The sequence below is a fragment of the Lathyrus oleraceus genome, chromosome 2 (genome assembly GCF_024323335.1).
Source record: "Lathyrus oleraceus cultivar Zhongwan6 chromosome 2, CAAS_Psat_ZW6_1.0, whole genome shotgun sequence".
NCBI classification, from domain to species: Eukaryota; Viridiplantae; Streptophyta; class Magnoliopsida; order Fabales; family Fabaceae; genus Lathyrus; species Lathyrus oleraceus.
This window is the reverse complement of record NC_066580.1, coordinates 139065066-139089729: the sequence shown is the minus strand read 5'-3', so window position 1 is coordinate 139089729 and position 24664 is coordinate 139065066. Positions and strand designations below refer to the sequence as shown.

Genomic DNA, 24664 nt, shown 5'->3' with positions numbered 1-24664 from the left:
TTCTCAATAAAATTGTTAAAAAAAGATTACCTGGGTGAAAGGTCCAGACCTAGTCCTGAGTATTAGACCCGAGTTGTAAGAGCTTGCAAGTCATAAATACTCGTCCTTCAAGCCCAAAAATACATTCAACCAATCAAACTCTTTTTTTCTCACCGTCGTGCGATTGATCAGAAAACCTTTTCATAAACAAAAGACATCTTGTCTTAAGATGATGTAAAGCAATGTTTCGTCCATAATTGTTGAGTTGAGATAAATGACATTTTTCCGAATGTTAATTTGTAAATCCATTCGATGTGTGGTATACGTTCGTTCATCATCTATTTTGGGTAAAACAATGTTTTTCGTCGATTAATACAATATAGTTTTCGCTAAAATCGACCAACAAACAAATATTTTCTACCCAAAACTACGTAAACCTTGAATTCTCTATTGCATCCGGGGATACGTAGGAGCAGGATTATGAAATCTTGTCAGGCCCATTAATAAAAAACTTAGGTTTAGTCCCCTTCGTTGCAAAAAAATCCAAAAACGTTTTCTCTTTTATTTTTTCCCTCATAATAACTCGAGAATGCCTAACATTTCTAAGCTAACACTAACGTGCACAACTAACCTAACGGTTCTCGTTGAGTACAACGGACGTGAGGGGTGTCAATACCTTCCCCTTGCGTAATCGACTCCCGAACCCTGATTTGGTTGCGACGACCATAATCATTATCGTTCTTTCTTGGGTTTTATCGATATTTCCCCTTTCCTTTTTAGAATAAATAAATTTCGGTGGCGACTCTGTTTAGTCCATCATGCGAGCGTGCGATTGCGCTTTGCTAAGTCGTGTTCTCATTTTTTTTAGGTGCGACAGATGGCGACTCTGCTGGGGAGTGATGATTTCCCTAATTGAGTCAAGCCTAGTTAGGTTTTTTGTGTGCCTTTGTTTGTGTCCTAGTGTGGATTTTCTTTATTTCTTTTGCTATCTTTATTGTAATATTGATATAATTTGTTGTATTAGTTCTATTATGCTTTGGTACTGGGATACTCTGATTGCAAACCTTGTGGAAAAGACTTTTTACCCGAGTCTCGAGTAAAAACATAAGATAGGACGAGTTTGAGTAGTGCAGGTCCATGAGATGAATTTCTCGTTGGGTCAGTACGAGAACCTTAGTTAGATTAGATCCTTAGGAGGATGTTGTCGCCCGACAAGTAAGTCGCCGTAAGCTTCAATATTTTTTATTAGGATCCATGAACCTGAGGACCATTTGTAGAACCTTAATACTTTGGCCAATTCGGAAATATGGTTGCGTAGTGTGGGTCTACGAGATGAATTTATCGTTGGGTCGACACGAGAACCTCACTTAGAGTAGAATCTTTGGATGTAGTTGATGCCCGGCAAGTAAGTTGCCATAGGCAGCAAACAGTCTAATGGATCCATGACTGCGAGAACCTTTGTAACCCTAGATCATACCCGATGAGAACCTATTCTTAGGAAGCAATCAGATTCATCAGTACCTAAGACTTCGAGACCTGTGTATTGAAAAAAAACTATATATGGCTTGCATTGTATTCATTCAAATTCCATTGCATCTGCATCTCATCAAAATGCATGTCATTTTCCAAAAAAAATACAAAAAAACTCATTCATCCTTTGTCCATGATCAGCAAAGTGATTCCTGACACGCATTTAGAATAAAGAACCATGTCTCACGAGATGATGGACGAGTTAAGGAAAAGTCAAGAAGTATTGAAAGAGGAACTCAATCTTTTGAAAAGCCAAATGGAATGGGTCTTGGAAACCCTACAAGCCTTGTTGAGAAAAGAGGTTCATCCCATACCTATTGTTGTAACGAAGGGAGCTATTGCTCTACATCTATCTGGTTTTACCCGAAGTAAAGGGAAATTCTATATGGAAACTCCTCATTTACCGAAATGTGGCCCTCCCTCAGGATGTCATCATCAACATCCTCTGTCTATACCTCTTCAAAATCACCGAAGTCAGGTTCGAAACAAAAATCAAAATCAGAACAAGGGGAACAAAGATCACAGCGAACCGATTCTGGTGCCATATAACAAACTCTACCCACAGCTGATCCAAAATACTTTGGTGACCCCTCGAGCTATCACACCTACGTCACCATACCTGCCATGGTACAATCCAAATGCAACATGTGAATTCCATAAAGGGGCACTGGGACATGACCTAGATTCTTGCTTAGCACTGAAAGCCTTGGTACGAGAAATTATTAACAAAAAGAGATTAGTCTTTGAAGAAGATCACCCGAAGCTCAAGTGTAGATACCATACTGGAACAATGGGGAACTCCATCGAGGAATGCAAGAGTTTTAAGTTAAAGTTGCAAAGATTGATTGAAATAAGGTTACTAACACTCAAGGAGGAAGACTCAGGTACATATATCTTGATTTCTGGGCCAGGTAATGAGAAAGGAAAAGGACCCCTGAAGCCCCTTAAGGTTTTATACCACAAGGAAGAGGTCAGGGATGTGGCTAACGAGACATCATCGTTTCATGGTAAAGGAATTGAGATATCGCCTTGGATTTCCAATGTCACGACCCATGCCAAGGAAGCAAAGGAGAAGTGAGTAGTGAATCCAAGAGGGTTACGTTCAACAATGAGATTGAAGGAAAAGAATTTGAAGATCGTCGTGCCAATGTCAAAAAGCTTATTGATCCTGACCTTCAAGTGGTTGAAAATGAGCAGTTAGCAATGCCTAAAGTGCCATACCAGCAAACACTACCTTTTGGTCTTCATTACCAACAATCTTGGTTTGCTCCTCATCCAAACCAACGAGCCCAAGGCCCAAGATATCAAAAACAACATCAAAATCAGCCTAGGCCTCGAATTAACTTGGAAAGAAGAAATGCTCCTCGTCATCCAATCCTTATGATATATAGCCGACTTCTACAACCTCTGATTCAAAACTCGTTGGTGGTTCCCAAGTCTCTCAAGCCAGTTCCACAACCTTACTCACCCGGGTATGACCGAATGTGAAATGTGGATATCATGTTGGATCAGAAGGGCACACAACTGAAGAGTGCAATGCTTTCAAAGTCAAAGTACAACAGTTGATTAACAACAGGTATATAGCCTTTCAAGAAGGAAACTTGGTGGTGAACGTCAACCTATCATCCGGATAAGTGAGAATATCTCAAGGGGTATCTCCCGAGGTTAATGGATCAAGTTTGAAAAAGTCATTTCCCTAAAGTTGGAAATCATTTGACTGTTTCATCATTTCTTTTGTAATTTCCCTGCATGTTTATTGTTAGTTGCTTTTAAGCATTGTTGTTTTCTTTGAATTGGTAAGATTAATGAAATGTTTATGCATCTTCTGAATTAATCCATTCATATTCACTCATTTTTCATTTATGTTAAAAACAAAAAAATACTTCTCTCATTCACTTTTGTTTATCAAATTGTTGTGTTAAAAAATATTGAAGGAGGATGATGAAAACGAAACACCTGAAATTGTTGCGGTATGCTTTTGAATAAAACCTTGTTGATTATGTAAGGCATTCTTTCCAATCCCCAAACACTAAAGAGATAAGGAGTTAATCCCTAGTCAACCACTTTGAGCCTAGAAGTTGGTGTTTCTTTCAGATCTAAAACTTTAATCTTAACCTGGGGCAGGGTAGTTATGTTCAAATAGTTTGACCGTGCATTCGATCTTTCAAAAGAATTCGTCTATCTATACACCCTCCAATTAGGTTCAACCATATGTCATCCTTCGTGCACATGTTAAAGTGTCGAAGAAGCAGAGAAAAGCTAAAATTAGTGTTGGTTGATCCTCATCCACCAATAATGTGGCAGTTAACACCTTTAAAAAAAGAGAAAAAATCCCGCTAAGTCAAATACCACAAAATGACTTAGGCAAAAGTTAGGGCATCCCGATGGACCGAAAACTTCAAAGAAGTGGTCCCGGCAAAATTAGGGATAAAGAAAAACAAAAAAAGGGTCCTCAAATCCTCAACAAAACAAAGCAAAATAAGTTGACTGCCATTTCAAGAAAATTCGTCTTGAATCCCCATCACGCCTTCGAACCCTCTTGGAAGTTGAATGCATGTATCGAATTAACTGAACTTAGAAACTGGATATCATCAAGAAGAAGGGGTGGGTAAAAATTAAATTTTGAGCCTTATATCCTTTTATTTAAAAAAAACGTGAACCATGCCATATTACAACCCTTAAAAGACCTAATTAAGGCAGAGTTTATTCTGAAAGCATACTACAACAAGGTTGTGTTAACCTGAGTCCAAACTATCTTTGTTAATCATTTGATTATACCACATTGCACACTGTGAATGACTAGATCATCATTGTGTTCTTATCAATGACTCTTTCACTGTATTTCACCTGTTCATATTCAAAATTTTGCATAAGCACTGCATTAAAATTACCATTTTTTGAATGAACAATCTTATTTGTAAGTCAACACTCAGCATCAAAGAAATTCCAATAATATACAGTTGAGGAACTTGATAAAGTGAAAGAAGTTCAGTCAGGGAAAATCACTTTGAGTATCAGTCAATCCAAGCCAATCACCATAAGGGTTAGTTAGCCAATAGTAATTTGCTTCAAGACTCAGATCGGGGAAAGTCACCTCAGAAGCTTATTGAGTCCAACTATCCAAGGACAATTAATAAGAAGTCTACCATTCCAGTTTTTGGTTAATCAGGGTCAGATCATTACGGTATTCAAACATTGTGTCAAGCCATCTCGAGATCATCTCGTGTCAAGCTGTTTCAAACTCACTTTCAAGGTGAACATTTTCAAAGACCCATCAGATTGGGGCAAGATGAGCCATAGAGGATAAGACCCCCTTCATGATTGCAAACTACTCGAACAAATTATGTCGTGCATCAACAACTATTGAGTTTAAGATGAGTGCCCAAAATTATGCTAGCATGATTCATTAATCCTCCAAAAGAATCCCATTAGCTAAGTTGTGGTTGTCAGGCTTGATAGAATTCTCATTTGACAACATCTATCACAAAAAATTTGGTTGAGTTCTCGGTGTTGAGGAATCATGACCTCCATAAAAAGCCTTTACAAACTCCCAGTCCACTCAAGTGTCAGCATTTTCATATCATGATCATTCATATATCATGCATAAAAACAAGTTCAAATCATGCATAGCCGAAATGTACTTTGTGCTCATTTTTCATTCCTCCAAGTCTTGTTGTTGATCCTATATCCTTTGACCTCTAATTCCAGTTTGTCTTTGGTGCCTTTAAACCATCATCCGGTTTTCGCAGTCATTTTCAAATCTAACTCAGTTGGCACATATCCATTTTTTTGTCCATGAGGTTCAATTCCTTTTAGGATTATCCGATGAATTTCCGGATTACTCCTTTGTTTATTGATGTATTTCCATAACTTGTCTGATCTATTTCCAGATGTTTCCCCACCTATCTGATGTATTTTCAAATATGTTTGTCTTGTATTTTGATGTATTTACAGAATTTCCTCGATGTATTATGGATGTGTTTGTATTCTAATGTATTTCCAGAATATCACTTGTAATTTTGATGCATTTCCAGAATTCGTTTCTTTTACTCTCTGATGAATTCTCAGGTATGTCATTTATGTTCTGGCGCACTTCCAGAACCTCTATGTCATTCCCTAGCATTATTTCAAGACTCATTGGTGTCTCCTAAAATTCAGTTGTTACTAGGAATTATTCCAAGCTCAGTGGTTACTAAAACTCATTTTAAACCCAATTGTCGGTGGCATCATTGTCACTCTGTTTATAAATACAATCGTAATTGGTATCTAAAGTTTGGTTGTCGCCAACATCACTTCAAGTCCAGTTGTTGTTGGCAAACTCTGTTGTAGTCGGTAATTGTTTTATTAATGACTTCCATCAAGTCCAATTGTTGTTGGCAAAATTTGTTAAACGTTGGTTGTAATCCATTGCTTACGGTCAAAGTCCAATTGTTGTTGGCAAAATCCGTTAAAAGCTGGTTGTAATCCATTGCTTACGGTCAAAGTCCAATTGTTGTTGGCAAAATCCGTTAAAAACTACTTGTAATCCATTGCTTACAGTCAAAGTCCAATTGTTGTTGGAAAAATCCGTTAAAAGATGGTTATAATCCATTGCTTACGGTCAAAGTCTAATTCTTGTTGGCAAAATCTGTTAAAAGTTGGTTGTAATCTGTTGCTTATGGCCAAAGTCCAATTGTTGTTGGCACGTACAGAGATTTTGATTACCCTGTCTTTCCTGATGGTTCCGTGAAAGTCATGTATGACTCATCATCTTGAGGAATTCCCAGAAGCTTGGAGGTTTTTTCATGTTAGAAAACTCCGATGATGTTAGTTTTGTTTGATTTCTTTGTAAAGAATCATTGTATCCTTTTGCGTGGATGATCTACTTATAAGAAGACTCCCATTTATCTTTGTTTTGCATAAATTCCCTGTTAGAAATCTCTAAAATCTTTGATTGGATGAATTTCTTGTGAGAAATCTCCAGAACTGTTAGATGTATTCTAAAGTGTTAGGTCATGTTTGAACTTGTTGATGAAACTTACTTGGCATGTTTTCCAATATTGTTAGGTCACGTATGAACCTGTTGTTAAAATATCTGTGAAACCTCCAGAATTGTCAGGTCATGAATGAACCTGTGTATATACTTTCTTTGAATTTTCCAGAATTGTTGATAAAACTCCCTTTTATTTTTCCCAAGTGTTGTCAGGTCATGTCTGAACCTGTGAGTAAAACTTTCTTTGAATATCCTAATATTGAAGTCATGTATGAACCTATTGATTAAACTTTCCTTGATTTTCTAGTATTATCAGGTCCTGTCTGAACCTATTATTTAAATGCTTTGAATTTTCCAAATGTTGTCAGGTCATGTATGGGCCTGTTGATGGAACTTTTTTTATATGTTCCAATATTGTCAGGTCATGTTTGAACTTGTTGATGGAACCTTTTAATACCCCCAGCATTTCCAGGTCATGTTTGAACCTATTATTGAAACTCTTTGAATATTCCATTGGTCAGGTCATGTATAAACCTATTGATGGAATTCTTCGATTTTTTCCAGTGTTGTCAGGTCATATATGACCCCGTTGACTAAAGTTTCCATGATATTCAAGTTGTCATCAGGTCATGTATGAACATGTCGTTCAAATCTTCTTGTATGTTCCCTAATGTTGTCAGGTCATCTTTGAACATGTTAATTGAGCACTCTTTGAATAGTCAAGTGTTGTCAGGTCATGTTTGAACCTGTTGTTGAAAATTCCTTGAATATTCTAGTGTTGCCAGGTCATGTATGAACCTGTTGTTAAAATCTCTTTGCATATTCCCCAATTGTCTTTCCTCTAGCAGGATTATTATCCCCAAGGAATTTCTACCCTTATTTTTTATTTTATGTGGGTCGCCTTTACCATATGTCTCCACAATTCCCCATAAATCTTTGTTTCATTCTGCATCCATCATAAAGCATCCTGCTAGGGTTTATCTTATGTCTGATCATATCCCTAGCAAACCAAAAACAAAAAAGAGTCATTTATAACATCTCATATCATATCATTTTCATTTCAGGATCAAAATTTGGTCTTCTTAATATTTAACTATCTCCCACTATGATCATATGAAGAGTGTCCTGCTTCATATTCTCTAGTTAAAGATACTTAAATAGGGGCAACTGTCACACCCTGATTTTGACCCTGAATCACCAATTTAACATATTCATCATAGTTGTTGCATCTCTGCATAGCATGACATCCATTCCATACCGTATAATGCCTAAAATGTTAGTCGAAATAAATCTTCGAATCTACAGGTATACCTGTTGAATCAATTGTCAAATGTGTGCCAAAACAGCGGGCGAAAAAATTTCAAAATCAAGCTTGCAAACATCAGCTTTATTATTCTATGTTTCGTTTAGTTTAATCGGGTACGCTCAATTTATTTTTTCAACCACTTTTTGGTCATATTTTGATCCGTCTGAGTGTTTTAACCGGACATTTTCCATTTCAAAATTTGATAAAAAGTTGTATGTTTCCGAGAAGTTTAATTCACGTTGATCATTTTGGTGCACTCGGTTTAATTTTTCGAGCTTTTTTTTCCCGACTTTTATTCATTTTGAGTCCTTTTATTTTTAGTTTTTTTTGTCAATAGGTTCGAAATATTTAAATAGAATTTTCTATGTTTTAATTTCGAGGTAATTTTATTTATTTAGAACAATGTAATTTTTATTGATTTAAATTATTTCTAACTCATTTTTACACTAACAACACTCCAAAGGACAATATAGACATTTTGGTTAATTGAGAACCCTAAAAACTCAAGTATATAAACTTACTTGGTTGGCATATGAATTGAGACTCCTCAAAACCAAACAGATTTGCGGCGCATGAAAGAAATGAGTCTCTCTCAAAAGTTAAAATTCAGCCAATAGACACATATACTGATATTTTGCTTGAAATAAAAGAGGTGAACCATAAAAATATCTACACACCTACACATCTCACATCATACTCTTGGCTACTCTTTACATCATCCTACTGGTTTGATTTTTCTTATCCATATTTACTTTTGTGTTCATGATATTTTGTTTTTTGTAAAATTGTTCTTACTTTGTAAATGATTCTTGCTTTTGCTTGTTTTAAGAGAAGAGATGTTATCACTTTACAATTATTATTTGTGTTCAAATGACCATGCTTAGTTTTGTTTACATTCTACTGTCAGTTGATTAATTTAGACCAAACAATCTTAGTACTTTTAATTTATTACTCATCATTTAATAGTAACTTTTGGTTTTTCTTTTACTAAATATTTTCTTTCAGTGTGATAGTTTTGTTCCTAGTTACTTTTGTTTTCTTTTATTAAATGTTTATGTTAAACTCATTCTTATAATATATAGTTTTCTTTTGTTTCTAGTTCTTATAGTGTTTATGTTAAATTCATCTTTAGCAACTTCTGTTCGGTATATGTATTTGTTTCTAGAGCTTTTATTTGACTTAAGTTCACGTCTTGTTTTTATGGGAATATGTGTGCATTAGTCTTGCAATATGATAAATTTATTCTTTCATATGTGTAAAACTAAATTACGAAAAATTAATTTTTTATATATATTTATTTAGCTAAAATGTGACATTTTAATAATTCAATGACTCTAGATCTTTAAAATAATAAAGTAAATAATCTTATTTTCAAATTAAATTTAATTTCACCGCATTTCAAATAATTTCAAACCATTTTCTGAATAAAATCTGAAGAAAAAGATTACCCTGGATGGAATATCCAGTCGTAATCCCGAATATTAGACTCAAGTTGTAAGAGCTTACAAGCCATAAGTATTCGCCTTCTCTTCAAAATACTTGTAAATATTTAAACTTCAAGCCCAAAAATATTTAAACTTGTAAATAAAATTGAAAGAAAAAGATTACCTGGGTGAAAGGTCCAGACCTAGTCCCGAGTATTAGACCCAAGTTGTAAGAGCTTGCAAGTCATAAATATTCATCCTTCAAGCCCAAAAATACATCCAACCAATCAAACTCTTTTTTTCTCACCGCCGTGCGATTGATCAGAAAACCTTTTCATAAACGAAAGACATCTTGGCCTAAGATGATGTAAAGCAATGTTTCGTCCATAATTATTGAGTTGGGATAAATGATGTTTTTCCGAATGTTGATTTGTAAATCCATTCGATGTGTGGTATACGTTCGCTCCTCATTTATTTTGAGTAAAACAATGTTTTTTGTCGATTAGTACAGTATAGCTTTCGCTAAAATCAACCAACAAACAAGCATTTTCTACCCAGAACTATGTAAGTCTTGAATTCTCTATTGCACTCGGAGAAACGTAGGAGCAGGATTGCGAAATCTTGTCATGCCCATTAATAAAAAACTTAGGTTTTGTCCCCTTCGTTGCAAAAAATCCAAAAACATTTTCTCTTTTCTTTTTTCCCTCATAATAACTCGAGAAAACATTTTTAAGCTAACATTAACGCGCACAACTAACCTAACGGTTCCTGTTGAGTACAACGAATGTGAGGGGTGCTAATACCTTCCCCTTGCGTAATCGACTCCCGAACCCTGATTTGGTTGCGACATCCATAATCATTGTCGTTCTTTCTTGGGTTTTATCGATATTTCCCCTTTCCTTTTTAGGAATAAATAATGTTCGATTGTGACTCTGTTTAGTCCATCATGCGAGCGTGCAATTACGCTTCGCTAAGTCGTGTTCTCATTTTTTTTAGGTGCGACCAACAACCTCTTTGTAATTTCATTAGTTATTTGCATTAACAACTTATTTTGTGCCAGAACACTATCATTGGTATTTAGTTCAATGATACCACTCTTTTTTTGTTAATGCTTTCTATTATGTTGTCCTTGATGATGAGTGACTGTCATTTGATCAACCATTTCTATTGTATCATTTGTGCTCTTGGAAATGAGAAAACCCTCAGCAGTAGCATCTAACAACAACTTTGGTTGTTGTAGCCTATTTCTAAAGATCTGAATCTGTGTAAAGTCATCAAAACCATGGTTTGGTAATCTTCTCAACATGGACTTGTACCTCTCCCACACTTCATAAAGTGTTTCATTTGCACCTTGGGATAACATTGAAACGTTTGTCTTTGCTTCCAGGAATTTCTTGTGAGGAAAAAAATTATTTAAGAACTTATCCTCCAAGACATCTAAATTTGTCATTGTAGACGTTGATGGTCTAGATACCACTCATTTCCTTCTCCAATTAGTGAATGTGGAAACAATCTCATAAACATTATTTCTTCTTCAGTCTCTGAGGCTCATAGTGTTCCAGAAATATCGTAAAACTTTATAAGGTGAGTGTATGGATCTTCATGATTTAAACCTACAAAAGGGTTAGCATACAAAATTTGTAATATTCTCTTTTTCATATCCATTTAACGGGCATTCCTTTTTGGTCTAGTTTTGTGTGTCAGACATCTTGAACTATTGTGGCATGGCATACCACATGTATTGTTTCCATTGTTGTTATTGTTGTTTTGATTGTTGTTATCTATGTTATCCTTTTTTTCTTGCTTTAAAGATAAAAGGCTCTTCTAGATCTATCAATCTAACTTTCAACTTTTTCATTCTTATATTTCATGTGGTTTTTCGATTTCAGGATCGAACAAAGATTGTTCTATTGGATCCTTTCCTCGTATAAATAAGTAAAATTAGGCAATACTATTAGTAGGTTAGTGGTTATAAAAATATATAGATATTCACAAATATGAATAGAAAACTTAAAATGATAAAAAAAATTATTGATATGTATTTAAAAACTAGCGCCATGCTCCGACAACGACACCATTTTGTTACAGAGTAGTTAGCAGGTGCATTATTATCGTCTCCATAGAGACTGGATGTGCTTAAATACAATATAAATAATTTTTATGATTCTAAGAAAGAGTTTGTGGTTGTTTGATTGCAGAAGAGTAATTGATAGAAAATAAATGGAGATTTCAGTGTTAATCATAAGCAAACTTGCTAGGAGTATATTTCGTCATCATTTATACTCATGCATAACCAGTGGTCAGTAATATGCTCCTCTACTAAGCTATTAATATTACCTCTTATTGCTTTCATTGTATCTCATCTCTGACTCAACAATATGAGATCAATTGTATTACCTAATAGGCGGTATCTCGAACTTTTAAATACAACAACATTAAGATTCAATCATGGTATAAAGATATTGATCATCAATTATCAGTATTCTGCCGATATTAAACCTAACCCCTGACTCTAGTCATTAGCATCCAATAGATGGAGACTTGAATCTAGTAATGATCAACATCTCTTATATGTCAATTCGTACCACGAAAACATATTTTAGGTATTTAATCCAAAATAAGAATTAAGAACGAAGAATATTGTCATACCCCAATTTTTCCCCTCATTCAATTAATCAATACATTCATCATAACATTAGCATCATCTACATAACATAACATGCATTTCATCTTGCATAGTGCTTAAAATGTAAACCAGAATCAATTTTTGGATTTACAAACAAGCCGGTCGAACTGATTCTCAAATGTATGTGAAATTAGTAGGTGAAAAATTTCAAAATCGAGCTTGTAGTCGTCAATTTTATTAATCTACGACCTAGAGTACTCGTTTTAATATTTTGATAATTTTTTCCGATCGTATTTTGATCAGTCCGAGCCTTTTAATCGGTCATTTTTTATTTCAAAATTTGATCAAAAAGTTGTATGTTTCTGAGAAGTTTATTCTACATTAATCATTATGGTGTATTCAGTTTAATTTTTTGAGCATTTTTTGGTGCATTTTTTATTCATCTTGAATCTTTTTATTCTTATTTTTATTTTTTTGTTAACATGTTCACAAAAAATAAATAGGATTATATATGCTTTCGGTTCGATTTTATTTGAGCTATTTATAATTCTTTTAATTTTAGTTATTTTAGTTATTTATAACTCATTTTCACACTAAAAAAAATCAAAAGGGTATTTTGGAACTTTTCATTTAAGAAACCCTAGTATATATACTAAGCATTGCATGAAATTAAAGACTACCCAATCTGAGGCCATAAGTGATGCCCCCACACGTTAGGCACTCACTTTCATCACTGAAATTAGAAAGAATGAAAGGGAAATAAAAAAATTTGGTCTCTTGCTTGGAGGACCTGTGCGTGAAAATTTGTTTTTTTTCGTTTTCTCAAATCCACTCATCACAGTAAGCAACATAACCACCTTATTTTTCATACCAACTAATACAACTTTCAATCCATTTCCTGTTCTTATTCTCTTTTTTGAACCACCAACATCCTGAGAATTGAAAGAGAGATTAGTTAAAAACAAAAATAAACCTTTTTGTCTTCACCAAAAGACCACTCAGTTTAGCACCATAAAAACCTTCTCTTCGCCTTCATCGGCCTCCAAAATGCCACACCAAGCCCCATTTAACCACCTTTCCTTCTCCTTATAACTCACACCTTAAGCTACAACCAAACCCAGCCGCCATACGTCACCGTTTCCACCCCCTTGCATTATTGAGCGGACCCTAAAGAGAAAGAGAGCATTGATTTTCGTTGAAGAGTCTTTTTTATTTGTTTTTCTGGAAAAAAATCATGGAGGGATTGAGAGAGAGGAATTTCGTTTTCTTTTTCTTTGTTATTTCTTGGTATGATATTTATTTGTTGTTTTGTTTTAAATTTTGCTCTGCCATGTGTCTGCTTTATATTGGTCTCTTTTGATTATTTGGAAATAGTCAAAATAGGTTTTTCTGTGTGATGAATAGAGTGGGGCACTGCCCCCTTTACACTACAATAGCATCTCTTGCCTTTAAATTTTTATTTATTTATTTATTTATTTGGTAGAGTTTAATGTAAGATTGGATTGGGCCCAAATCTATTCTCATGTTTGCACCCTGCCCATTTCTTTCTTTCACCATTTTCTTTCCTTTTTTTTTTATTTTGGTTTTTATTTTTATATGTTGATTAATTTTTAGATTGATAATTAATTAATTAATTAATTTTGTTTTAGTTTAATTGACAAATTGTTTTTTTAAATAGACTTTGATTAATTGTTGCATCGATTTGATTGCGTTACGATTTTGGAGTTAAAATCCAATTTAACTTTCGAACATTGCTTTGACGCATATATTCATTTGCTCGGCTTTCTTATAGAGTTGATTCCTACATGAATTGAATTTAAGTTAGTTTAGAGCTAAACTCATTTGGATTTCAATTTCGGTTGATTTTCGGTCTCATGGCTTACTCTTGGGCCTTCTTACAATTCACTATTTTCTTTTTGTATGTTTATACTCACTTGTTTGATGGACCGTATGTTTATCGCTTTCTTACTCCCATTGACAAAATGTACCCACGTCCCTTATTTATAGTTTCTATTCATTTTCTTGCTTTTATTTTCTTTAGATAGATCATTAATCAAAAACCAAAAAAGAATAAAATCAACCATTTTCAAAAAGAACAAAAAATAATAAGTGCTTGATCCAATGTCGAGCATTTTTCCCAAATCAAACCATTTCAATCCACTTCCACTATCTCAACTTCTCAAACATTCCAAATTCAAATCATTTTCAAACCCTCAAATCATTCCAAATTCAAATCATTTTTAAACCCTCAAATCATTCCAAACTTTTTTTGTAAATACAAAACAAACCTCGATCGACATCAAGTGCATTTTCTCAAATAAACTTTTAAAACACTTGTAAATATTCAAACCCCTTCATAACAAAATTGGAAGAAAAAGACTACCTAGGTGAAAGGTCTAGTCATAGTTCAAAATATTAGACCCAAGTAGTAATTGCTTGCAAGTCATAAATATTTGTCTTCCAACCCAAAAAGACATCCAACCAATCAAGCTCTTTTTTCTCGCCAACATACGATGATCCTTCAAAATCTTTTCACAAACGAAAGATGTTTTCGTCTCGAGAGATGCAAAACAATATTTTGTCCACACATGTGTGAGTTGAGATAAATGGCGTTTTGCCGTGAATGTTGATATCTAGAAATTCATTCTATGTGATGCAAACGTTCGCTCCTCACTTGTTTTGGGAAGCAAGCAATGTTTTTTGTTGATTGAGACAAAATAACTTTCGCTAAAATCGACCAACAAACAAATATTTTCTTCCCGGAACTACGTAAGCCTTAAGTTCTCTATTGCATCCGGAGATGCATAGGAGCGAGATTTCAAAGTCTCGTCGGGCACCCTAATAAAAAATAAACCTTTTTGCCATATTCTTTTTCCTTTCAATAACTCGAGAAGTCTAACATTTCAAAGTTAACACTAACGCGCACAACTAACCAAATGGTTTCCGTTGAGTACAACAGACGTGAGAGATGCTAATATCTTCCCCTAGCGTAATCGATTCTCAAACCCTGATTTGGTTGCGACAACCAATATCATCGTTGTTCTTTCTTGGGTTTTATCGATATTTTCCCTTTTCCTCTTCAGGAATAAATAAAGTTCGGTGACGACTTTGTTAAGTCCATCTCGCGAGCATCATGTTCTCATTTTTTGAGGTACGATAAATATCAATAATAAAGCTTAAGTAGAATTACATAAAACTCCACAACCGTAAAAAAAATAGTGACTACATATACCCCTAACAAAGATATTTCTAGATGCATTTACTCCTCGTAGTTGTATAAGTAATTTCGAGAAGACAAACTTGGAAGACCGTCTACACTGATTTCTCGAGCATCACTTCCACCTTTAATCTCCCTCTCATGTTCTCCTGTTGAGACCAAGGTGAACCTACTACCTTTCTGTAATCCCTTGAATCCACCAAAAACTTCCTTAGAATTGTAATTTGACCTCATATTTATATGCTTGAGAAAGATAGACTCGCTAGGCACACTCCCCTCCTCGCCTAGCGTGCCTACTTTCTTCTTTGTTAAGTAATGTTCATTTACCATACAAATAACCCTAACTACCCTAGCTCACTAGGCGCACCACCCATCTTTACTTAGTGCATAAACCATTCCTTCACCGTTAAATTACTTAATCAGAAAATCTTCTCTCACATGTACTCGCCTAACGTGCCCATGAGCTTGGCCTAGCGAGCTTTACTCGTAAAAAATCGCTCTTAAACAATTTATTTGAACAATGACTAAAAATTTAAAATAGCAACAAATTATGACATATTATGCGAATAATAAAAAGTAACATCTCATTAGACTATTAAACGCACAAAAGCTAGACCCTTGCTTTTCAAGAGTCAAAGGCAATGCTACTAAGGATATTCTTATATACATATTTTTTTTTGATCAACCAAACCCTAAAAAGCTCATGATTTTGGGACATCTCTTTCTACCACATCTCAATGGCTACCTTTAACTCTTTGCCAACATATAATCAAATATCCTCTTTACTTTTTTTGGGAGGTTCGTAGTGAGGTAGGGTGTGCAAAAGAATATACATCCTCCTCTTTATGCTAATAGTCACTTTTATTTAGGAAAAAAAAGATGTGGACACAATAAACCGCATAACATAAATACACATATAGCCATGTCTTTGCAGCAATATCAATATGCAAGTCAAGTCATGAAGCACGTTCCTTACTTAACCTTCATAACTTACATCTTATCCAAACCAAGTAGGTCACCGAGTAAGCACTAAGCACCACAATTTTAGTATATTTTTTTATTCTATTCTTCTACTCATTCGTGTCTTAGTCTCAAAGGTTGCAAATTCATCTTACTAAGAAAACCATTCCTACGCGTCACACTTTATTATCCTCTCTCATAACCTTGCCACATATACTTAAAGACCATTTTCTACCACCGTGTGGGACATTCATTATAAAGACAAGTGGCATCGTTTTAGAAATTAGTCTAAGTTAATTAATTAATAATTCAACTTGTTGTTTTAAAAAGGTTTTGAAATTAAGAAATTGAAACCATGTTTAAATTGAGTCGTGGTTTTTCCTTTTTTGTGTGTTTAGTTTTATGCCAAAAGTCATGTTTGTGTGGACATAACACTTACTTCATTTCTCTTTCCTTCTATGCGTAACGCTTTGTTTATTTTCTTTTTTTAAAATCTTGTTTGGTCAAATTTTATTTTAATGATATTCTCAATCATTTAGATGCTGACAAATGGCACATTCATAAGAGATTTTCTCCTTACTAAAACTTGGTTTGCAGACACGAAAAACCAAAGATATATATAATATAATATACACCAATCATATATGGAATAAAGATATTTCATAAATTTCAATAGAAGATAATTGTATCGTTAAGTTTAATGTCATTATCTAAGTTTAAATTTAATTTAAACTTAAATAAATAAAATAGTACAACTTAAATAAATAAAATAATAATATTTTGATATTTTAAAATTTCATATAGTTATTTAGTGTTATGTTTATTTTGAATATATTTAAAATTAAATATAAATTTTAAATAATATATATTTTTATTAAATATTATATTTTCGTTTTTAGATATCTTGTATAGATAGTCATAGTTTATCAAATACAAAATAAATAAAAGCCTATTTAATTACAATTTAAATAGACAAATATTATATAAAATTATATAACGATAGTTTAATTCTAACAATTTGAAGTCATATATAGACTACATACTCTCAAAGACGGTCTTGATTATACTCGATCAAATTTAAAGACTATATAAGTATTTTTTTTATTTAATAGTTTAATAAATAAAATTTTATTTTTTAACAATAAATAAATATGAATAGGCGTCCCTATAATTAGATATACTACATATGTTCTTGCAAAATTATTATTTGACATATTTTATAATTGAACAAATTTGAATATTTAATTTTTTATTTACCAATTATTGTGTATTTCAGTCTTAGATTTTTTTTAACTATTTTTTTTATTTTTTTATAAAAAATAATTTAATGCATGCCTTTTTTAAATCAAGTTTTCATTTTTATTTAATATTGATATTAATTAATATAATTTACCAAAACAATGAAATATAGAGAAAAAAGTGGATGAGTTGTAATTCCAAATTTCCAATTTTATTTTAAATAATCTTGCATGCTCCTCCACAAATGCATAATTTTGCCATTTAGAGTGAAGTATCACATTTAATTAAACATGAGAATCGGTATTTTTCATATTATACTTTAGGCCGAATTAGGCAAATCAATATTTAAGGAAAAACCTTATCTTAAATTCACATCCCAAACAAAGGAATACTCTAGTACGGTAATGTAAGGTGTCAAATACTACATCATGCCAAATTGTTCCAATAAATATTGCCACAACACAAGCCAGAGAGAATTTCCAATATCTTCTAAAAGATACGACTTGATTTTAGGAACCTTACCAAAATCCAAAACTTCATATAGAAACAAATTTACCAAATTTAGAACCAAATAAAATGAAGAATAAAAAATATTAATAAAATATTTGGTTGAAGTATAGTGGTGCACGTCATATACTTGTAGTTTAACTAAATTTTGTGTGGCTAAAGTCACACATAAGCATCATCATGAACATCTTCAAAATCTTTGCATTTATTTACATTACAAGGATCTAGCACTGTCTTAATAGATTCGTGGACCAACAATTTTTTGACACGTGGAAATTGTTACCTAATTAAATTTTGCTATGTTTCTACTACCGCCACGGTTTTATGTTCCCTTAACCAACTAGTAACATCCACCTCTCAACTATAAAGCTCACATTCCACACTCCAACCACATGTTGAATTATTATTACTCTTAGGCAATAGGACCAACTGTATATTATTGATAAAATTAATGAACACTGCTGGGTAATTAATAAGTACCGAACACCCCTTCAACAGAAAAATTCATCAATGAACCCAAATTAATATTTGTCAAAGTTATTGTAGAAATAATATAACAATGTTGTTTTATAAAAAAATATAGTTTTATCTAGGTGTTTTGAATTAAGATAAGCTAATATCGGATTCAAATAATAAAAAAAGTGGATAGATAGTGTTTAGTCCGAGAGTTTTCGGAAATCAAAGTTTGTAGAACAAATTGAAAATGCAATAGTTCAAATAGTTTAAGTCTGGATCGAGTAAATTTCGTGTTTATATAAGAGTTCTAAGAGATCATAGAATTTCACACAAACGGTAGAATTGTTAAAGGTACAAATTGTTTTTCTTCTTCTGATTCTCATTCCAAAGAAGAATAACTCGTCAAGAATATATGATAAGGTATATTATAAAGTAATATCTAAAGTGTTGGTCAATAGGTTGAAAATAGTGATTGATTCCATCATTCAGAAGCACAATCAATGTTCATTTCAGTTAGGCAGATTCTTGACAGGGTGGTTGTGGCAAGTGAATTTGTGGACGGGGCTAGGAGAAATAAGAAATAAGTGATCATATTAAAGTGGATTTTGAGAAAATTTATGATTCAGTGGATTGGGATTTTCTAATCTTTGGGATGAAGAAAATAATCATTTATGAGAAGTGGGGGAGGTGGATCTTAAAATGCTTAAGGCCATCATTAGTTTGGTGTTAGTATGTGGTAGTCCCACTAAGGAGTTTAATATGGACTATGGATTAAGACAAAGAGGTCATTTGTTCCTTTCTTATTCTTAATGGTAGCTGAAGGATTAAGCTTATTAATAAAAAAAGATATTATCTCAGGGAAATTTTTGGGATACATATTTAAGGTGGATGACCATCGTTTTTCCCACCTTCAATACACTGAAGACATCATTATCATAAGTGAGAAAAAATGGTCAAATATTCAAATTTTAATGGAAATCCTACTACCTTTCGAATCAATGTCTTACCTGAAAATAAATTTTCAAAAGAATTCGATTGTAGGGATTAACGTACCTCACTATTGGTTACTTGAGAGAACAAACATCCTACATTATAGAATGGGTTATTTGTCGCTCAATTATCTTAGGATTTCAATTGGAGCAAATCCGAACCAAAAATAAATATGGAACTAGATGATAAAAATAGTGAAATTGTGATTGAGTATTTGGAAGCACAGACATTTGTCTATTGGCGTTCAGGTGGTAATCTTGAAATATGTTCTATATCCGATACTTGTCTACTCTCTCTCTCTCTCTCTCTCTCTCTCTCTCTCTCTCTCTCTCTCTCTCTCTCTCTCTCTCTCTCTTTCTCTCTCTCTCTCTCTCTTCATGGTTCCGTCAAGTATCATTTTTAAATTAAAATCTATCTTTAAACAGTTTTTAGGAGGTAAGGGGTGTTAGTGAGGAAGAGAGAAAAATTTATTGAGTTAAATGAAAAAAATGTGTAGGCTAATTGAAGAATGAGGATTGAGGATTATAAACTTAAGTATGTTAAACATATTATTATTAGGAAAATGAAAATGAAAAGTAAATAATGAAAAAATGTGTATTTGGTATGATGTGTAAGTTACAAATACATGATGGATATTTGTCATTTGGATGTAGGTGGGTGGGTCGCATGAAGGGAATGTTTAGAGAAAGAGGTTTATAAGAGCATTGTGTCGAACATCCAACCACCATATAGTCAATCTTAGAACAAAATTTGAAATAAGTCGACCCCCCTCCCCCCCTTCAGTCTCATGTTTGGCTTGCATAGTCCTTCAAAATAGAATCTCAACAAATGATAATGTAGTAAGAAGTGAAGTTTTAGATTAGGGGAAGTTAGGGTGTGATGGAGAGGAGTCGATTTCTCAATTTTTTTTAATGTTCAATTTTTGCAGATGTATAGAGTTCCAATTGTAAATGGATGGAAACACTTGGAACAGTTCGAAAGCTTGTTAGGTAGATGAAGAACATTAACTATAAAATTATATGTCATTTGGATCGCTTATGTTTGGAGTATTTGGAAGCATTTGGTCAATTGAGTATGTTTGTCAACAATAGCTTTGTCTCGTTGTCAATTCTCTGTTTTATAAGGACCAATGTTTTGGTTTAAAAAGTTTTGAGTTGCTAATAAATTTTAACTATGTTGATTTCAATATGTTTAGGCGTTAGTGTTGTTTCTGTTATGTTCAAGTTAAATTTGTTGATGAGCTGGTGAAGGCTAGTATCATGAGATGAACATCCAACTGCATAGATTTTATAAGAAGTTGTCGTGGTATGACTGTTTGAAAAGTGGTGTATGAAGGTGTGAAAAATACAAGAAAAGGGAGTTTGAATTGGCTTTTACAAGGAAAAGTTTTTTCCAAGACAAAAACACCACTAACAAGTTAATAACACAGATTTTTATCCTGGTTCGCTTGAACTCAAAGCTAATTCAGTCCACCCGCCAAGGTGATTTTGCCTTATACACAAAGATTTAATCCAATATAATCAATAGATTACAACAAACACAAAGAATAACCTTCTTTGTCTTCTCAATGATCAAACTAAACCTTAGTCTCTTTAAGGACTCACAAAGAACAACCTTATTTGTCTTCTTAAGGACAACCTCCTTAAGGAATCAAACATAAAGTTTGAATAATATTTTGTGTGTTACAAGATGCTTCTATACAAGCAGTTTTACACAAATGAATAGCAAACACTTAAAGAAAATTGTATACTAAAAAATGATAGCTTTTCACAAAGAAAATAACTTGTCAAAAATATTTGCGTAACATGTGTGTTTTTCTTCAAGTCTCCAAGTCTTGCTTATATAACATAAGCATAGGACCGTTGAAGGGCAAAATGGGAAGAGATCATTTGGGCGGCTGTCCACTGTTGGATGGGAAATAAATGATATTGCGTACTGTCCTTTCGCCCATAAAAGGTGACAAGTGTGATGTATAGTATTGTCCTTGCCCACGAAATTAGGTAGTGGAAAGATTGTTCGTTTTGTACCATGTACTATTTGATCACGTTCCCATTTTGATCTTATCTTCAAATTCATTGGTTTTTGATGAAAGTTGATGAAGCATGAAATGAAGAAATAGAGAGTTGGATTCAGAAACTTCAGAACCTTGGGTCAGAACCTTGACAGCGTCAGTAGTCTGACTTGAGGTCTTCAGTATCTTCAGAATCTTCAGAATCCTCAGTCAGAATCTTAATAACTTCAACCGTCTGTTTTGAGATCTTCAAAATCTTCAGTTTCATAACATAACTTCAGAAGCTTGCCATTCTTCAGAAGTTTGGTTATTAGAGTCTCGTCCAGAAGCACGAACTGAGAGAACATTGCAGCAACAACATAGTGTCTCCTTAGAAACTTTTGATGAGTGAAATATCTCAGAAGCATAAAGAACATTGCAGCAACAATATTGACGTCTTTCAGAACTTCTAATAACTTGCGCAAAAGCGGGTTTATAACACATAGTTCAGAAACTGATGATGTTGCACATCATATATTCAAAATCAGAACTGGTTGTTAAAGCTTCACAATAACAAATCATTAGGGTACAAAATTGTTCTCATACAAATACAATATTGTTATCATCAAAACTTAAGATATAGATGCAGAACTAAATCTTATTCTAACAGTGTAGTGAATCAAATTTAAAATTTTGTTGGTTGTTTATTTCGATCGAATCATCAAATAAGATGATCTCTACTATTGCTATTTAGGAGAATTATAACAAGGTGTTTCTAGACTTCGACCTGTAAGTATATGCAAGTATATTCAGTTAGGTCTTAAAGTTTGAGAGGAGTAATATGTCCCAATTACATTGCTTTGTTTTTATTATTTTTTGACATTAATAATAAATTATGCATGAACTTCAAATGTGTTATCTTTTACGCTTAAAAAACATTTCTTGTAAATTTATTTAATTATAAATAAAATTTGGTTAAAAATTATTTTATTATTTTTTTACTTCACACAACTATGGTCCCAAAATTATGACTCACTCAACACATTAAAAATTTAAAACAACCAAGTTTGGCACACCCTTAATTACAAACATACAAACATTTTAGCCTAACCTATAGGACTAGAATCACCTAATTTTACTTTTTCTCTACACAAAATATTCACCTAAATACATCAAAAAGCTTAAGTACTTAATTAACTATTGTCTACTGATAACATTAAAATAAAAAATAAAAAAGAGAATCTTAATCTAAAAAATCATGGATAAGGATTAAAAGTCCAATCCCATAAGAAAAAAACAGTATCAAGTCCTCTGTTCCAAGAATTCTCCATCTAAAGTTAAAAACATTACCGTCCTTCACGATCTCATCTCAACGTCACACACCACCGCTTTTCTTAATTATCCACTTTCATTTTTTCCATGCTGTAATGTAACACAGATAAAATAAAAATAAACATTATTAAAAAAACAATAAATTTCTAAAACACGTAACACCGAATGTTAGAAGAACAAACACGCACTACATGTGTATATATATATAAACCTCTTTCATGTCCCTCTAAAAAAATCAAACAAACACAACGCAAAGGTCAATTACAATTACAAATAAAAAAACACACATTTTCAAAAACATAGCAATGAATAAGGCTAATTCATGGGTGAGAGGAAAGTGTATCGGTAAGGGCGCGTTTGGCGTCGTGAATATGGCTTATTCAAAAAGCGATTCTAGAGTTTTCGCGGTGAAGTCTGTTGATACTAAAACTGCGCTTCCGAATCAGTTACAAGCGTTGGAGAATGAGATTGCGATATTGAAACGGTTATCTTCTTCTTCTTCTTCTCCGCACGTGGTATCTTATCTCGGCGATGACGTCACGTGCGAGGGTGAAGGAACGTCGTCGTTTAAGAATCTTCACTTGGAGTACATGCCAGGTGGCACCGTCGCTGATTTGGATCGCGCTGACGTGGACGAACGGTTAGTTAGAAAGTTCGCGTGGTGTTTGGTTAACGCGCTGAGGGATGTTCACGCGCGTGGAGTTGTTCACTGCGATGTTAAGGGGAAGAATGTTCTCGTTGCCGGAGGTTCATGCTCCGTCGCTAAGCTCGCTGATTTCGGATCGGCGGTGGAGTTTTCCGGTGGGAGATGTTTTTCGCCTCGTGGAAGCCCGTTGTGGATGGCACCGGAGGTGATTCGGAGGGAGTATCAAGGACCGGAATCTGACGTGTGGTCGCTTGGATGCACGGTGATTGAGATTTTCTCCGGGAAGTCACCGTGGGAGGATCAAGGCTTCGATACTCTGAATCAAATTGGATTTTCCGATGAATTACCGGAGTTTCCTAACGGTTTATCGGAAATCGGGATCGATTTTCTCGAGAAGTGTTTGAGGAGAGACCGGAGCCGGAGATGGAGCTGTGATCAGCTGCTACAGCATCCATTTCTGTTACCGTGCGATAGTGTGGTAGAATCGTCACCTCGTTCTGTCATGGACTGGGTTGACTCGCGATTCACCGAGTCAGAAAACGAGTTCGAATTCGAAGAAGTAAAGTTGAATTGCGATACAAATTTAGCTAAAAATAGAATTAGTAAATTAGAGAGTGGATTGAGGGTAAATTGGGAAACAGAAAATTGGGTAGTGGTGAGGGAAATTTCGTCTGAAGAAGAGTCATCACCAACAGAAAAAGAAGAGTGTGGGGACGAAGTATCAGGGGCAATATCGGAATTGGAGAATGTAATGAGGGTAGTAGAGGAAATGGAGGTAGAAGTAGAAACTAGTTTGGAATATTCAAATTCTGATGAAAGGGTAAAATGGGAAATGTTGAGGTTGTTGTGGTGGCGTGAGTGTTATAATCAGTGCAAGTACAACCGCAACCGCAGGAACAGCATTATAGGTGGAAGTGGAAGTTGTTGTGGTTGGAGATGTCGGTATAGATACGGTTGGGAAAAGTTTGATAGGAATATTTGTAGAATATTCATTATTTACACACTGTGTTGTAAAATAATCAAATCATTTCATTTTTTATTAATATATTATTATTCTTTTTGGTTAAAAATGTTATTGAATTGTTGGTGTTTGAAATTGAGATTCAAGTTGAAAATTATTAAGGGTGTATTTATTTTAAATTTTAGTAGAAATAATTTTGAAACCTTTTTTACTCAAACAACTTTTGAAAATTAAGATTTGGTAGGCTTGGTTATTTGCAAGGACTCTAAAACAAAAAGCACTTGTTCCACTATTAGCATTTGAACAATCCACGTTACAATTAGCCTAACCAAGGAGAGGGAAATATATATTTTGAGCACTTAAGTTAAGTAATGAGGGTCTTCATTTGCATAGCTTACATTTTTACTATTTAGTTCTTTGTTAACTATTCAGTGTTTTTTTTTTAAATGTCATATTTTTTATTTTCATCACTTGAAGAAAGAGAATATATATAAATAAATAAATAAGTGAATATATATAAATAAATAAA

General features: G+C 33.6%; 1 protein-coding gene across 1 annotated transcript; it reads left to right on the top strand.

The window, feature by feature from the left end:
* Nucleotides 1-22750: 22750 nt before the first annotated feature.
* On the top strand, nucleotides 22751-24384 carry LOC127118514 (mitogen-activated protein kinase kinase kinase 17). The gene has a single exon (XM_051048724.1). It carries the CDS (start codon nucleotides 22834-22836, stop codon nucleotides 24367-24369), a length of 1536 nt encoding a protein of 511 aa, XP_050904681.1. The 5' UTR covers nucleotides 22751-22833; the 3' UTR covers nucleotides 24370-24384.
* Nucleotides 24385-24664: the final 280 nt, after the last annotated feature.

Bases quoted from the DNA above. Each gene is read 5' to 3' on its own strand.
- LOC127118514 (XM_051048724.1), top strand. From the start codon at position 22,834: ATGAATAAGGCTAATTCATGGGTGAGAGGAAAGTGTATCGGTAAGGGC.